General features: G+C 48.4%; 1 protein-coding gene across 4 annotated transcripts in view; it reads right to left on the bottom strand.

Moving 5' to 3' along the window:
- Window positions 1-15765, bottom strand: part of LOC142198341 (von Willebrand factor A domain-containing protein 5A-like) — a 94026-nt gene that overhangs the window by 21877 nt on the left and 56384 nt on the right. For all 4 annotated transcript variants that reach the window (XM_075269361.1, XM_075269370.1, XM_075269352.1 and 1 more), the window contains exon 2: window positions 10656-10720. In XM_075269361.1, coding sequence (XP_075125462.1) covers window positions 10656-10707 — 52 coding nt within the window. In that variant the 5' untranslated portion in view covers window positions 10708-10720. The remainder of the gene's footprint in view (window positions 1-10655; window positions 10721-15765) is intronic.

The following is a 15765-nucleotide window of genomic DNA, read 5'->3' as shown; positions in this document are numbered from 1 at the left end:
ACCAACATTTGTTTTGAAAATCAGGGTGGATTGAGCCTCTAACCAGCAGAGTTTGGGCAAATTCATGGTGGAGGGAGCCTCTAACCAGCCCAGTTTGGACCAATTCATGGTGGAGGGAGCCTCTAACCAGCCCAGTTTGGACCAATTCATGGTGGAGGGAGCCTCTAACCAGCCCAGTTTGGACCAATTCATGGTGGAGGGAGCATCTAACCAGCCCAGTTTGGACCAATTCATGGTGGAGGGAGCCTCTAAAAAACCCAGTTTGGACCAATTCATGGTGGAGGGAGCCTCTAAACAGCCCAGTTTGGACCAATTCATGGTGGAGGGAACCTCTAAACAGCCCAGTTTGGGCAAATTCATGGTGGAGGGAGCCTCTAACCAGCCCAGTTTGGGCAAATTCATGGTGGAGGGAGCCTCTAAAAACCCCAGTTTGGACCAATTCATGGTGGAGGGAGCCTCTAAAAACCCCAGTTTGGACCAATTCATGGTGGAGGGAGCCTCTAAACAGCCCAGTTTGGACCAATTCATGGTGGAGGGAGCCTCTAAAAACCCCAGTTTGGACCAATTCATGGTGGAGGGAGCCTCTAAAAACCCCAGTTTGGACCAATTCATGGTGGAGGGAGCCTCTAAAACCCCCAGTTTGGACCAATTCATGGTGGAGGGAGCCTCTAAACAGCCCAGTTTGGACCAATTCATGGTGGAGGGAGCCTCTAAAAACCCCAGTTTGGACCAATTCATGGTGGAGGGAGCCTCTAAAAACCCCAGTTTGGACCAATTCATGGTGGAGGGAGCCTCTAAACAGCCCAGTTTGGACCAATTCATGGTGGAGGGAGCCTCTAAAAACCCCAGTTTGGACCAATTCATGCTGGAGGGAGCCTCTAAACAGCCCAGTTTGGGCAAATTCATGGTGGAGGGAGCCTCTAAAAACCCCAGTTTGGACCAATTCATGGTGGAGGGAGCCTCTAAAAACCCCAATTTGGACCAATTCATGGTGGAGGGAGCCTCTAAACAGCCCAGTTTGGGCAAATTCATGGTGGAGGGAGCCTCTAAAAACCCCAGTTTGGACCAATTCATGGTGGAGGGAGCCTCTAAAAACCCCAGTTTGGACCAATTCATGGTGGAGGGAGCCTCTAAAAACCCCAGTTTGGACCAATTCATGGTGGAGGGAGCCTCTAAAAAACCCAGTTTGGACCAATTCATGGTGGAGGGAGCCTCTAACCAGCCCAGTTTGGACCAATTCATGGTGGAGGGAGCCTCTAAACAGCCCAGTTTGGACCAATTCATGGTGGAGGGAGCCTCTAAAAACCCCAATTTGGACCAATTCATGGTGGAGGGAGCCTCTAACCAGCCCAGTTTGGACCAATTCATGGTGGAGGGAGCCTCTAACCAGCCCAGTTTGGGCAAATTCATGGTGGAGGGAGCCTCTAAAAACCCCAATTTGGACCAATTCATGGTGGAGGGAGCCTCTAAACAGCCCAGTTTGGGCAAATTCATGGTGGAGGGAGCCTCTAAAAACCCCAGTTTGGACCAATTCATGGTGGAGGGAGCCTCTAAAAACCCCAGTTTGGACCAATTCATGGTGGAGGGAGCCTCTAAAAACCCCAGTTTGGACCAATTCATGGTGGAGGGAGCCTCTAAAAAACCCAGTTTGGACCAATTCATGGTGGAGGGAGCCTCTAACCAGCCCAGTTTGGACCAATTCATGGTGGAGGGAGCCTCTAAACAGCCCAGTTTGGACCAATTCATGGTGGAGGGAGCCTCTAAAAACCCCAATTTGGACCAATTCATGGTGGAGGGAGCCTCTAACCAGCCCAGTTTGGACCAATTCATGGTGGAGGGAGCCTCTAACCAGCCCAGTTTGGGCAAATTCATGGTGGAGGGAGCCTCTAAAAACCCCAATTTGGACCAATTCATGGTGGAGGGAGCCTCTAAACAGCCCAGTTTGGGCAAATTCATGGTGGAGGGAGCCTCTAAAAACCCCAGTTTGGACCAATTCATGGTGGAGGGAGCCTCTAAACAGCCCAGTTTGGACCAATTCATGGTGGAGGGAGCCTCTAAAAACCCCAATTTGGACCAATTCATGGTGGAGGGAGCCTCTAACCAGCCCAGTTTGGACCAATTCATGGTGGAGGGAGCCTCTAAAAAACCCAGTTTGGACCAATTCATGGTGGAGGGAGCCTCTAAACAGCCCAGTTTGGGCAAATTCATGGTGGAGGGAGCCTCTAAAAACCCCAGTTTGGACCAATTCATGGTGGAGGGAGCCTCTAAAAACCCCAGTTTGCACCAATTCATGATGGAGGGAGCCTCTAAAAACCCCAGTTTGGACCAATTCATGGTGGAGGGAGCCTCTAAAAAACCCAATTTGGACCAATTCATGGTGGAGGGAGCCTCTAACCAGCCCAGTTTGGACCAATTCATGGTGGAGGGAGCCTCTAAAAAACCCAGTTTGGACCAATTCATGGTGGAGGGAGCCTCTAAACAGCCCAGTTTGGGCAAATTCATGGTGGAGGGAGCCTCTAAAAACCCCAGTTTGGACCAATTCATGGTGGAGGGAGCCTCTAAAAACCCCAGTTTGGACCAATTCATGGTGGAGGGAGCCTCTAAAAACCCCAGTTTGGACCAATTCATGGTGGAGGGAGCCTCTAAAAAACCCAGTTTGGACCAATTCATGGTGGAGGGAGCCTCTAACCAGCCCAGTTTGGACCAATTCATGGTGGAGGGAGCCTCTAAACAGCCCAGTTTGGGCAAATTCATGGTGGAGGGAGCCTCTAACCAGCCCAGTTTGGACCAATTCATGGTGGAGGGAGCCTCTAAAAACCCCAGTTTGGACCAATTCATGGTGGAGGGAGCCTCTAAAAACCCCAGTTTGGACCAATTCATGGTGGAGGGAGCCTCTAAAAACCCCAGTTTGGACCAATTCATGCTGGAGGGAGCCTCTAAACAGCCCAGTTTGGGCAAATTCATGGTGGAGGGAGCCTCTAAAAACCCCAGTTTGGACCAATTCATGGTGGAGGGAGCCTCTAAAAACCCCAATTTGGACCAATTCATGGTGGAGGGAGCCTCTAAACAGCCCAGTTTGGGCAAATTCATGGTGGAGGGAGCCTCTAAAAACCCCAGTTTGGACCAATTCATGGTGGAGGGAGCCTCTAAAAACCCCAGTTTGGACCAATTCATGGTGGAGGGAGCCTCTAAAAAACCCAGTTTGGACCAATTCATGGTGGAGGGAGCCTCTAAACAGCCCAGTTTGGGCAAATTCATGGTGGAGGGAGCCTCTAAAAACCCCAGTTTGGACCAATTCATGGTGGAGGGAGCCTCTAAAAACCCCAGTTTGGACCAATTCATGGTGGAGGGAGCCTCTAAAAACCCCAGTTTGGACCAATTCATGGTGGAGGGAGCCTCTAAAAAACCCAGTTTGGACCAATTCATGGTGGAGGGAGCCTCTAAAAAACCCAGTTTGGACCAATTCATGGTGGAGGGAGCCTCTAACCAGCCCAGTTTGGACCAATTCATGGTGGAGGGAGCCTCTAAAAACCCCAGTTTGGACCAATTCATGGTGGAGGGAGCCTCTAAAAACCCCAATTTGGACCAATTCATGGTGGAGGGAGCCTCTAACCAGCCCAGTTTGGACCAATTCATGGTGGAGGGAGCCTCTAACCAGCCCAGTTTGGACCAATTCATGGTGGAGGGAGCCTCTAACCAGCAGAGTTGTGGGAAAGCAGGGTGGAGGGAGCCTCTAACCAGCAGAGTTGGTGGAAATCAGGGTGGAGGGAGCCTCTAACCAGCAGAGTTGGGGGAAATCATGTTGGAGGGAGCCTAGTATTAGCAGAATTGTGCAACGCTTATGGTGGATGAGTATGAGGATGCGGAGGAATTGGAGAGGTTGAGTACAGACATGGAGTTTCATGTTGGGGTGCTTTACACAGGTGGGCACAAAAATGAAGGCTCTATCCAGTGGTGGTTCATTTTTATCAAAGTGAGCCGGTCGGCACTCTCAGCTGACAGACGGGTGCGCTTGTCAGTGATGATGCCACCGGCTGCACTGAACACCCTCTCAGATAGGACGCTGGCGGCAGGACAGGACAGCACCTCCAAGGCATATAGGGCAAGTTCAAGCCACAGGTCCAACTTCGACACCCAATACGTGCAGGGCGCAGAGGGGTCGGAGAGGACAGGGCTGTGGTCGGAAAGGTATTCCCGCAACATGCGCCTATACTTCTCACGCCTGGTGACACTAGGACCCTCTGTGGCGGCACTTTGGCGAGGGGGTGCCATCAAGGTGTCCCAGACCTTAGACAGTGTGCCCCTCGTTTGTGTGGACCGGTGAGAACTTGGTCGCCTACTGGAGGAACTGTCCTCCCTGCCGCCAACGTCACATGCTGGAAACATCTCCATCATATTCTGCACCAATTGCCTGTGGCAAGCATTGATGCGATTGGCCCTCCCCTCTACCGGAATAAAAGACGAGATGTTGTTTTTATACCGGGGGTCAAGGATAGCAAAGATCCAGTACTGGTTGTCCTCCATGATTTTGACAATACGCTTGTCGGTTGTAAAGCACCCCAACATGAACTCAGCCATGTCTGCCACAGTGTTAGTTGGCATGACTCCTCTGGCCCCACCGGAAAGTTCAATCTCCATTTCCTCCTCATCCTCCATGTCTACCCATCCGCGCTGCAACAATGGGACGATTCGAAGTTGCCCGGAAGCCTCCTGTATCACCATCACATCATCGGACAACTCTTCTTCCTCCTCCTCCTCCTCCTCCTCCATTAAACGCAGTGAAGCGGACAGATGTGTGGACCTACTCTCCAGCTGTGACGGATCGGATGCTATCCCTAACTCCTCTGTGTGATCTGAGTTATCCCTGATGTCAATCAGGGATTCTCTCAGAACACACAAGAGCGGGATTGTAAGGCTCACCATCGCATCCTCAGAGCTCACCCTCCTTGTGGACTCCTCAAAGACCCGTAGGATGTCACAAAGGTCTCTCATCCATGGCCACTCATGGATGAGAAACTGAGGCAGCTGACTTTGTGGCACCCTAGGGTTTTGTAGCTGGTATTCCATCAAAGGTCTCTGCTGCTCAACCACTCTATTCAACATCTGAAATGTTGAGTTCCAGCGTGTGGGGACGTCGCACAAAAGCCGGTGTTGTGGCACATGCAGGCGTTGCTGGAGAGATTTTAAGCTAGCAGCGGCTACTGTCGACTTGCGAAAGTGGGCGCACATGCGCCGCACTTTCACCAGTAGCTCTGGAACATTGGGGTAGCTCTTTAGGAAACGTTGCACCACTAGGTTGAAGACGTGGGCCAGGCATGGAACATGTTGGAGTCCGGCAAGCTCCAGAGCTGCTACCAGGTTCCGGCCGTTATCACAAACGACCATGCCTGGGCCCAGGTGCAGCGGCTCAAACCATATTGCCGTCTCATCGAGGAGGGCATCCCTCACCTCGGAGGCAGTGTGCTGTCTGTCCCCCAAGCTGATCAGCTTCAGCACAGCCTGCTGATGTCTACCAACGCCAGTGCTGCAACGTTTCCAACTCGTAGCTGGGGTCAATCTAACAGCGGAGGAGGAGGCGGTGGCGGAGGAGGAGGCGGTGGCGGAGGAGGAGGCGGTAGAGGAGGAGGAGGAGGGGGGTGTTCTTCTCGTGTCCCTGCCAGGAATGTTAGGCGGGGAGACGAGGTACACCGGGCCAGTTTGGGAAGCAGTCCCAGCCTCAACTACATTCACCCAGTGTGCCATCAGTGAAATGTAGCGTCCCTGTCCGCATGCACTTGTCCACGCGTCGGTGGTCAAGTGGACCTTTGTGCAAAGTGCGGAACTAAGGGCCCGCCTGATGTTGAGTGACACGTGCTGGTGCAAGGCGGGGACGGCACACCGGGAGAAGTAGTGACGGCTAGGGACGGCATAGCGAGGTGCCGCAGTTGCCATCAGGTCCAGGAAGGCGGGAGTTTCAACAAGCCGGAACGCCAACATCTCCTGGGCCAGCAGTTTAGCGATGTTGGCGTTCAAGGCTTGCACGTGTGGGTGGTTAGCAGTGTATTTCTGCTGCCGCTCCAATGTCTGAGAGATGGTGGGTTGTTGTAAAGAAGCGCCTGATGGTGCCTTTGATGGTGCAGGAGAAGGAGATAAGACAGGAACAGGGGAGGATGAGGGAGAAGTCAACGAAGTGGCGGAGGCAGATGAAGTGGTGTCCTGGCTCGTCCTCTGGAGTGCATCGCCAGCACAGTCAGCAGTGGCAGTGGCAGAGGCAGAGGCAGTGGCAGAGGCAGTGGCAGTGGCGTGAACGGCAGGCGGCCTTTGTCCTGCCGTTGCTGCCTGCCACTGATTCCAGTGCTTGGATTCCAAATGACGGCGCATTGAAGTGGTGGACAGGTTGCTCTTCTCAGAGCCCCTAATCAATTTCGAGAGGCAAATTGTGCAGACAACACTATATCTGTCCTCGGCGCATTCCTTGAAAAAACTCCACACCTTCGAAAAACGTGCCCTCGAGGTGGGAGTTTTTCGGGGCTGGGTACGAACTGGAACATCTTGGGAGATTCCGGGTGTGGCCTGGCTTCGCCTAAGCTGCTGACCTCTGCCTCTGCCTCTAGCTACCCTTTTTGGTGCTGCACTTGCCTCAACATCCACACTACTTTCCCCGCTTGACATCCCCCCTGTCCAGGTCGGGTCAGTGTCCTCATCATCCACCACTTCCTCTTCCAACTCCTGTCTCATCTCCTCCTCCCGCACAATGCGCCGGTCAACTGGATGCCCTGACGGCAACTGCGTCACATCATCGTCGATGAGGGTGGGTTGCTGGTCATCCACCACCAAATCGAACGGAGATGGAGGAGACTCTAGTGTTTGAGCATCTGGACACAGATGCTCCTCTGTTAGGTTCGTGGAATCGTGACGTGGAGAGGCAGGTTGAGGGACAATGAAAGGAGCGGAGAACAGCTCTGGGGAGCAGGGACAGTTGGGGTTATTGTTCTGTGAAGCTTGGGAATTTTGGGAGGAAGGAGGACAAGACTGTTGGGTAATAGGAGGAGAGGAGGCAGAGTCTGACTGGCTGCTGGACAATGTGCTGTAAGCGTTCTCTGACAGCCATTGCAAGACCTGTTCCTGGTTCTCGGGCCTACTAAGGTTTGTACCCTGCAGTTTAGTTAATGTGGCAAGCAACCCTGGCAATGTGGAGTGGCGCAATGCTTGCTGCCCCACAGGAGTAGGCACGGGACGCCCTGTGGCTTCACTGCTACCTTGCTCCCCAGAACCATTCCCCCGACCTCGCCCACGGCCTCGTCCACGTCCCTTTCCGGGAGCCTTGCGCATTTTGAATTCCCAGTTAGAAATTGGCACTATATACCAGTAGCAAAAATTGTGGGTGCACGTAGCCCCAATATATTCTTTGAATTCCCAGTCAGACAATGGCACTATATACCAGTAGCAAGAAATGAGGGTATTTATAACCCCAATATATTCTTTGAATTCCCAGTCAGAAACTGGCACTATATGGCAGTAGCAAGAAATGAGGGTATTTATAACCCCAATATATTCTTTGAATTCCCAGTCAGACAATGGCACTGTATACCAGTAGTAAAAATTGTGGGTGCACGTAACCCCAATATATTCTTTGAATTACCAGTCAGAAACTGGCACTATATGGCAGTAGCAAGAAATGAGGGTATTTGTAACCCCAATATATTCTTTGAATTCCCAGTCAGAAACTGGCACTGTATACCAGTAGTAAAAATTGTGGGTGCACGTAACCCCAATATATTCTTTGAATTCCCAGTCAGACAATGGCACTATATACCAGTAGCAAGAAATGAGGGTATTTATAACCCCAATATATTCTTTGAATTCCCAGTCAGACAATGGCACTGTATACCAGTAGTAAAAATTGTGGGTGCACGTAACCCCAATATATTCTTTGAATTCCCAGTCAGAAACTGGCACTATATGGCAGTAGCAAGAAATGAGGGTATTTATAGCCCCAATATATTCTTTGAATTCCCAGTCAGACAATGGCACTGTATACCAGTAGTAAAAATTGTGGGTGCACGTAACCCCAATATATTCTTTGAATTCCCAGTCAGAAACTGGCACTGTATACCAGTAGTAAAAATTGTGGGTGCACGTAACCCCAATATATTCTTTGAATTCCCAGTCAGACAATGGCACTATATACCAGTAGCAAGAAATGAGGGTATTTATAACCCCAATATATTCTTTGAATTCCCAGTCAGAAACTGGCACTATATGGCAGTAGCAAGAAATGAGGGTATTTATAACCCCAATATATTCTTTGAATTCCCAGTCAGACAATGGCACTGTATACCAGTAGTAAAAATTGTGGGTGCACGTAACCCCAATATATTCTTTGAATTACCAGTCAGAAACTGGCACTGTATACCAGTAGTAAAAATTGTGGGTGCACGTAACCCCAATATATTCTTTGAATTCCCAGTCAGACAATGGCACTATATACCAGTAGCAAGAAATGAGGGTATTTATAACCCCAATATATTCTTTGAATTCCCAGTCAGAAACTGGCACTATATGGCAGTAGCAAGAAATGAGGGTATTTATAACCCCAATATATTCTTTGAATTCCCAGTCAGACAATGGCACTGTATACCAGTAGTAAAAATTGTGGGTGCACGTAACCCCAATATATTCTTTGAATTACCAGTCAGAAACTGGCACTGTATACCAGTAGTAAAAATTGTGGGTGCACGTAACCCCAATATATTCTTTGAATTCCCAGTCAGACACTGGCACTATATACCAGTAGCAAGAAATGAGGGTATTTATAACCCCAATATATTCTTTGAATTCCCAGTCAGACAATGGCACTGTATACCAGTAGTAAAAATTGTGGGTGCACGTAACCCCAATATATTCTTTGAATTCCCAGTCAGACACTGGCACTATATGGCAGTAGCAAGAAATGAGGGTATTTGTAACCCCAATATATTCTTTGAATTCCCAGTCAGAAACTGGCACTGTATACCAGTAGTAAAAATTGTGGGTGCACGTAACCCCAATATATTCTTTGAATTCCCAGTCAGACAATGGCACTATATACCAGTAGCAAGAAATGAGGGTATTTATAACCCCAATATATTCTTTGAATTACCAGTCAGAAACTGGCACTATATGGCAGTAGCAAGAAATGAGGGTATTTATAACCCCAATATATTCTTTGAATTCCCAGTCAGAAACTGGCACTGTATACCAGTAGTAAAAATTGTGGGTGCACGTAACCCCAATATATTCTTTGAATTCCCAGTCAGACAATGGCACTATATGGCAGTAGCAAAAATAGTGGGTGTATATAGCCCCAATTCTATTGCTAGGGGACTTGCAGGGTATTTCTGGGGTGAAGGTGGGGGGGCACACCGTTGGAACGGGTATCGGGGGTATATATCGGGTATACGGGAATACACTGACAGTGTATTCCATTCAGGATCCTGGGAAAGCTGGGTTGCGGCGATTGAGCCCGTCAGTGCCACGTTACACTGACAAGCTTCTCCCTGGAATTTAGCTCTTACAAGAGCTGTTGTGGTTGTCTTCTCCTTCCTATCCTAGCCTGTCCCTGCCTACCCAGAATCTAAGCCCTAGCTAGCTGGACGGAAACCTCCGTCCTCGGTGAATTGCAAGCTCAGAATGACGCGAACCTGGGCGGCGCTGTTCTTTTAAATTAGAGGTCACATGTTTTCGGCAGCCAATGGGTTTTGCCTACTTTTCTCAACGTCACCGGTGTCGTAGTTCCTGTCCCACCTACCCTGCGCTGTTATTGGAGCAAAAAAGGCGCCAGGGAAGGTGGGAGGGGAATCGAGTAATGGCGCACTTTACCACGCGGTGTTCGATTCGATTCGAACATGCCGAACAGCCTAATATCCGATCGAACATGAGTTCGATAGAACACTGTTCGCTCATCTCTATTCTTTATATGTTTTGTTTCAGTTTTGCTATATGAAAAAGGATCTAAAAAAAGTTGGACTTTTGGGGTAAAATTGTTTGTAAGGTCTTAGGGCCCCTTCCCATGAAGTAACACGACGCTCATTCTGACACGTAAACACGTGTCAGAGTGAGCGCTTCAAAACAGAATCCCATTGATTTCAATGGGTTCCGTCTTACGTGTGCTACACATTGAAATCAATGGGAAGGTTTTTAAAGGTGCGTAAGACGGCACCCATTGACGTCAATAGGATTCTGTTTTGAAGCGCTCACTCTGACACATGTTTACGTGTCAGAATGAGCGTCACTTTACTTTGTGGGAACGGGCCCTTAAGAATCATTTCAGGTTCAGGTGGGTCAAAGATTTGATTTGGGTCAAATACGTTTGTCATGAACATGAAGTTCCCCAGAACCCAGAATATAATAGGTGGAGAAAAAAACAATCTCCTCTAAGACCTGGTTCACATCTGCGTTTGGGATTCCATTCGGAGAGTCCGTTTCGGGACCCCCTGAATATAAACCTATAGGCATGAAAAAGCGGTTAGCTAAGAAATCACTTGGACCCCATAGATTATAATGGGGTCTGTGTGGTTTCTGCAAAAAAAACACGTGGAGAGAAAAGTACTTTTATAATAATGGGGCAGAATACTCGATTGGAACATTTTACAATAGAGGAGTTGAGGCAAAAACAGTAAAATAAAACTTCTCACCTGGCTGTTTGGATCCAACAATGATGAGACCACAACACGGAGGGGACGGCATCTTTGCTGTTATTCTGTTAGAAGATAAGACATTACAATCACAAGGATGTCATAAGACACTACAAACATCAGGATGTCGCTAGATCTGTGGGTTATTGGTATTGTATCTCTGACTCCTCTGTTATTTGCAGAGGAAAGGTTCAGTCTTGTACTCGTCTCATCCTATGTGCAACACAACTCTACAATTATATACAATAGGTACCGCACCAACAGCAAAAATTAGAATATGTTTTTAATGAATTGAATAATTAGAACTGTATCCAGATTGGAATGTTCTAGTATTGTGGATATAAGGAGGGTTCAGAGGCTTTATTGCTGTAATTAGCTTCATTAGATGTCCTAATTGTTGCAATTATCTTAATGAGCCTGAGGCTGGAGATCCTACTTACTGCTGTATATAAGGAACCAAGGATCCAGTGGATCTCCCTGAGGCCCAGTTCACATCTGAGTTTGGGTTTCCATTCGGGAAGTCTGCTTTGGAACCCCCAAATGAAAACCCATCTGCATAAAAAAAAGCTGTTACCTAAGGATACCCACAGGTCCCATAGACTATAATGGGATCCGTGTGGTTTCCGATTGAAAAATGCGGAGGCAAAAGTGCTGGCAAAAGTTACTAGCACCGCCAACACGTGGACGAGGACGCTACCGGTCAAAGCTCCACCAGATTGCAAGATAAGAGATTGCCCAGGTGTTCAGGTATGTTCATATGGTGGAATTTCACACTAAATTTAAGGAGGATTCTGCCTCAAAAATCAGCGCCAAATCCCAATTGAAACCAATCAAATAAGCGTCATACACAATATTCAGGTGGATTCCACCTGCTAACTCCTATTGACGTGACTGGCAGGTGTGAATTTTGACGGCGAATTTGGTCAAGCAGAAAAAGTACCAGTATACACCTACTCTTATGGGGTGTCCGCACATAGAAATTAGCGGCAGATTCTGCCCAGATTCTTCCATTGTTTTCAAATTGTCAAAGGCAGTAGGACGGTGAAAAAAAATTAAGCGCCCTGCTCGAACTTTCCATTGATGCCGCGGCTGATTTAGTTGCGGACTCTGTGGGTAGACACTGCCCAATGATTAGACCAATTTCAAAACTCTATAAGGACTGTTCTTACACACAACTAGGGTTGAGTGATCGGGAAAGATCGGATCCCGATCGACCAAATTTCACAATTGGCTGGAAAATGATCGAAAATCGGATTTTAAAAACGACCCTGAAATCTCAAGATCGGCTCAACCCTACACACAACATAACCATAGCCTGCCAAAATGTCTCCTATAGAGGGTGTATCTAGATTAGGGCAGAGGTGTATGGACCTACAAGTGTGTATGTGTATGGCAGAGGTGTATGGACTCGTATATGCCATTGTAAGCATTTTGGAATTGATGTATCGGGAGAAGGATATTGCAGTTGTAGGTGGAATTTGTAAAGACATGTAGATGTAAGAAGGTAAAACAACTATTACAATGAATGTTGGGAAAGGGTTAAAGTCTTATGTAAATGGGGCACTTGGGGTAGGATTTCAGCTCCCTGGATCACTGCTCATGCTGGTTGAGTAGGCTGGAGGCAGTGGCGTAACTACTGCCATAGCAGCAGAGGCAGCTGCCACAGGGCCCGGGACATTAGGGGCCCGGCGACAGCCGCTACTATCATTATATTCGGGGGTCTTTTGGGACCCCCGAGTATAACGATCGGTGGACCGGGAAAGGTAAGAAACATAAAAAACACTGTTATTTACCTCTCCACGATCCGAGCAGACTTCGGCCTAGTCGTCTGACGTCTCATGACCCCGGCCTGCGTCCCTGGTCATGTGACGTCTGACGTAATTGAAGAGCGACTACTTCGGAGGCTGACAGCGTAGAAGACGGGAGATAGGAGAGTTGTTTTTTTTTTCATGTTTTTCTCCTCCTAGGTCTCCAATTATTATACTCTGGGGTCTGAAAAGACCCCAGAGCATAATAATTGTTTATGGGTGTCCACAGTGGGACATAATACTGTGTGCAGTGGCCACTATGGGGTACAATACTGTGTGCAGGGGCCACTATGGGACATAATACTGTGTGCAGGGGCCACTATGGGACATAATACTGTGTGCAGGGGCCACTATGGAGTACAATACTGTGTGCAGGGGCCACTATGGGACATAATACTGTGTGCAGGGGCCACTATGGGACATAATACTGTGTGCAGGGGCCACTATGGGGTACAATACTGTGTGCAGGGGCCACTATGGGACTATGGGGGATAATACTGTGTGCAGGGGCCACTATGGGACATAATACTGTGTGCAGGGGCCACCATGGGGCATAATACTGTGTGCAGAGGCCACTATGGGACATAATACTGTGTGCAGGAGCCACTATGGGGCATAATACTGTGTGCAGGGGCCACTATGGGGCATAATACTGTGTGCAGGGGCCACTATGGGGCATAATACTGTGTGCAGGGGCCACTATGGGGCATAATACTGTGTGCAGGGGCCACTATGGGGCATAATACTGTGTGCAGGGGCCACTATGGGACATAATACTGTGTGCAGGGGCCACTATGGGACATAATACTGTGTGCAGGGGCCACTATGGGGCATAATACTGTGTGCAGGGGCCACTATGGGGCATAATACTGTGTGCAGGGGCCACTATGGGGCATAATACTGTGTGCAGGGGCCACTATGGGGCATATACTGTGTGCAGGGGCCACTATGGGGCATAATACTGTGTGCAGAGGCCACTATGGGGCATAATACTGTGTGCAGAGGCCACTATGGGGGATAATACTGTGTGCAGGGGCCACTATGGGGGATAATACTGTGTGCAGGGTCCACTATGGGGGATAATACTGTGTGCAGGGGCCACTGTGGGGTACAATACTGTGTGCAGGGGCCACTATGGAGGATAATACTGTGTGCAGGGGCCACTATGGGAGATAATAGAGCGCAAAGGAATGCGTAGGAGGGGGTCGGTCGAGGTCTTCGACGTTGGTGGGGGGCCATGTCAAAAGTTCGCCTCGGGGGCCCGCCATTCCTAGTTACACCACTGGCTGGAGGATGCTATTGTCGTGTGAGGATCAACTTCCACTGCATGGGGTGGCTCAGGCAGGAGATATTAGGGTTGTGATTGGCAAAAGCTGAAAGCCCGCTCCCAGTGCACCAACTGCCTCATTTGCATAAGACTTCAAAGTAGTTTTCTACAAATCTACAAAAGTAACATAAGAAAGGTATGATGTGTATCACTGTAATGTGGTAGTAGCTGCTTACTCTGATAGACTCTCTGTAATGAATAAATCCACATGATGTTATTTGAATGACTCATGATCACATAGCCTATCATAGTAGGCACAGCAAATAACATCTGCTGCCAACAATCTTCTGGCTCTTTGTGGGGTTTTTTTTGTTTTTTTTGACTCTTTTGTATCAGGATTCTCGTCTTTCTGAGTCATAGTCAAAAACTGAAAGGTTACAAGGGAGTTCCAGTTCTTTTATTTACCCTGCTAAGGCCGCAATGTTTGCATTCTCACCTCTCCGTTCAGCTGGGGATCCATTGAAGAGTCTATGGTCCCCTGGTCTGGGTTGACATTCTGACCACACGTGAGTGCTGATACTTTATTATAATAGCGGAGATCACTGCTCAGCCACTGGTTAGACGTATCGCTCACATGTGGGTCAGGAACAAGGAGGACCCAAACGGAGACCCAGCTCAATGGAGAGGCGACTATACAGTGTTTGCTATCTTAAGCCTTGGAAACGCCCCATTAACTGTTTGTAATGCTCCTTGTATTTAATGTAGGCCTTAATGACACATAATCCGTCATGGGCCAGTGAAAATAAGGCAGATGTAGATGGTAACGGGTAGTAAAAAAAAACAAACCTTGCCACAAACCTCAGAAAACCTCCGATCTAATTACTCCAAACCCTATCCACCTCCTGTCCCTCAATGCAAACCAATGGACCCTCAGCACAAGCCTTCCAAAATTGATTGTCAACTCTTATTTTTCCAATGTAAGACTTATTTTTCTCACGATAAGATCATTGTCACCACATCACAATGAGAGCTGCCTCACCACTTCCCTAGACTCCTTATCATCTCCAGTGATACAATCTACCACCATCAAATCATATGAGAACTTCAACAAAAAACACGGGCCTGAATCCTGTTGAAATCACAAGTATATTCAGCGCTCAAAGTATATTAGATGGAGGCCCAGGAGAGATGTGGAAAAATTCCAAACACTTATACTTTTCTTCCCCCTCCTCTCCTGGATATCCATGCAAGATTCGATACTTCCTTCCATCATGATGATTTTGGGGTGCATGACAGCACCCAGGAGGTTGGAGGAGGACCCAGTGGGAGTGCTGAATGCCTCCAGGATGCCCAGAAGACGGCATACGGCCCAGGGTCATCGCTGAGGCCTGTGATTGAGACTAAGTGGTCACAAGGGATGGGCCAATATCATGATGCTCGCATCATTTTTACTCATCTATCCTGGGCCTCCATCTATTATACTCTGAGCACTGAAGAGACCCCAGTGTAGAATAATTTCAAGTCTAGTTCTTGACAAACCTAGTAGTGTTGAGCTAATAGTATTCTTCGAATACTTTGCTCCCATAGGAATGCGTGCAAGCGGCCATCAAATATTCACTGCGCTTAACCTCTTGGTGTTCAGCCGCTTACACGCATTCCTATGGGAGCGAGGTATTCGACGATTACTATTCGCTCAACACTAAAACTTAGTAAATCTTTGGATGCAACCATACAAAATCAATCTTCATAGGTTCGCTCATCTCTATTCCAAAGACATTTCAGTGCCTGAGAACACCACCCTTCATTTATGAAAATTATCAACCTCTCTTCTTGCCAATAATATGGGCACCCCTTAATAGTGTAAAAACCTGGAACAGTAACCCCCCCCCCCCCCCCGCAGTGTGGACCAAAACATGTCCTGGTGGGCACGTAGTGTCCGGGACCCTGATTTTCCAGGCTCCTTGAAAGCATTGTCCAGCCACAGCCAGGGCCATAGAGGGTCTATTGCAGAATGACCCCCCAGTCCCAACTGGTC

This window comes from Leptodactylus fuscus, chromosome 1, assembly GCF_031893055.1.
Source record: "Leptodactylus fuscus isolate aLepFus1 chromosome 1, aLepFus1.hap2, whole genome shotgun sequence".
In the NCBI taxonomy this organism is placed as follows: domain Eukaryota; kingdom Metazoa; phylum Chordata; class Amphibia; order Anura; family Leptodactylidae; genus Leptodactylus; species Leptodactylus fuscus.
The sequence above is the reverse complement of the archived record's forward strand: the minus strand, read 5'-3'. Positions and strand labels throughout refer to the sequence as shown.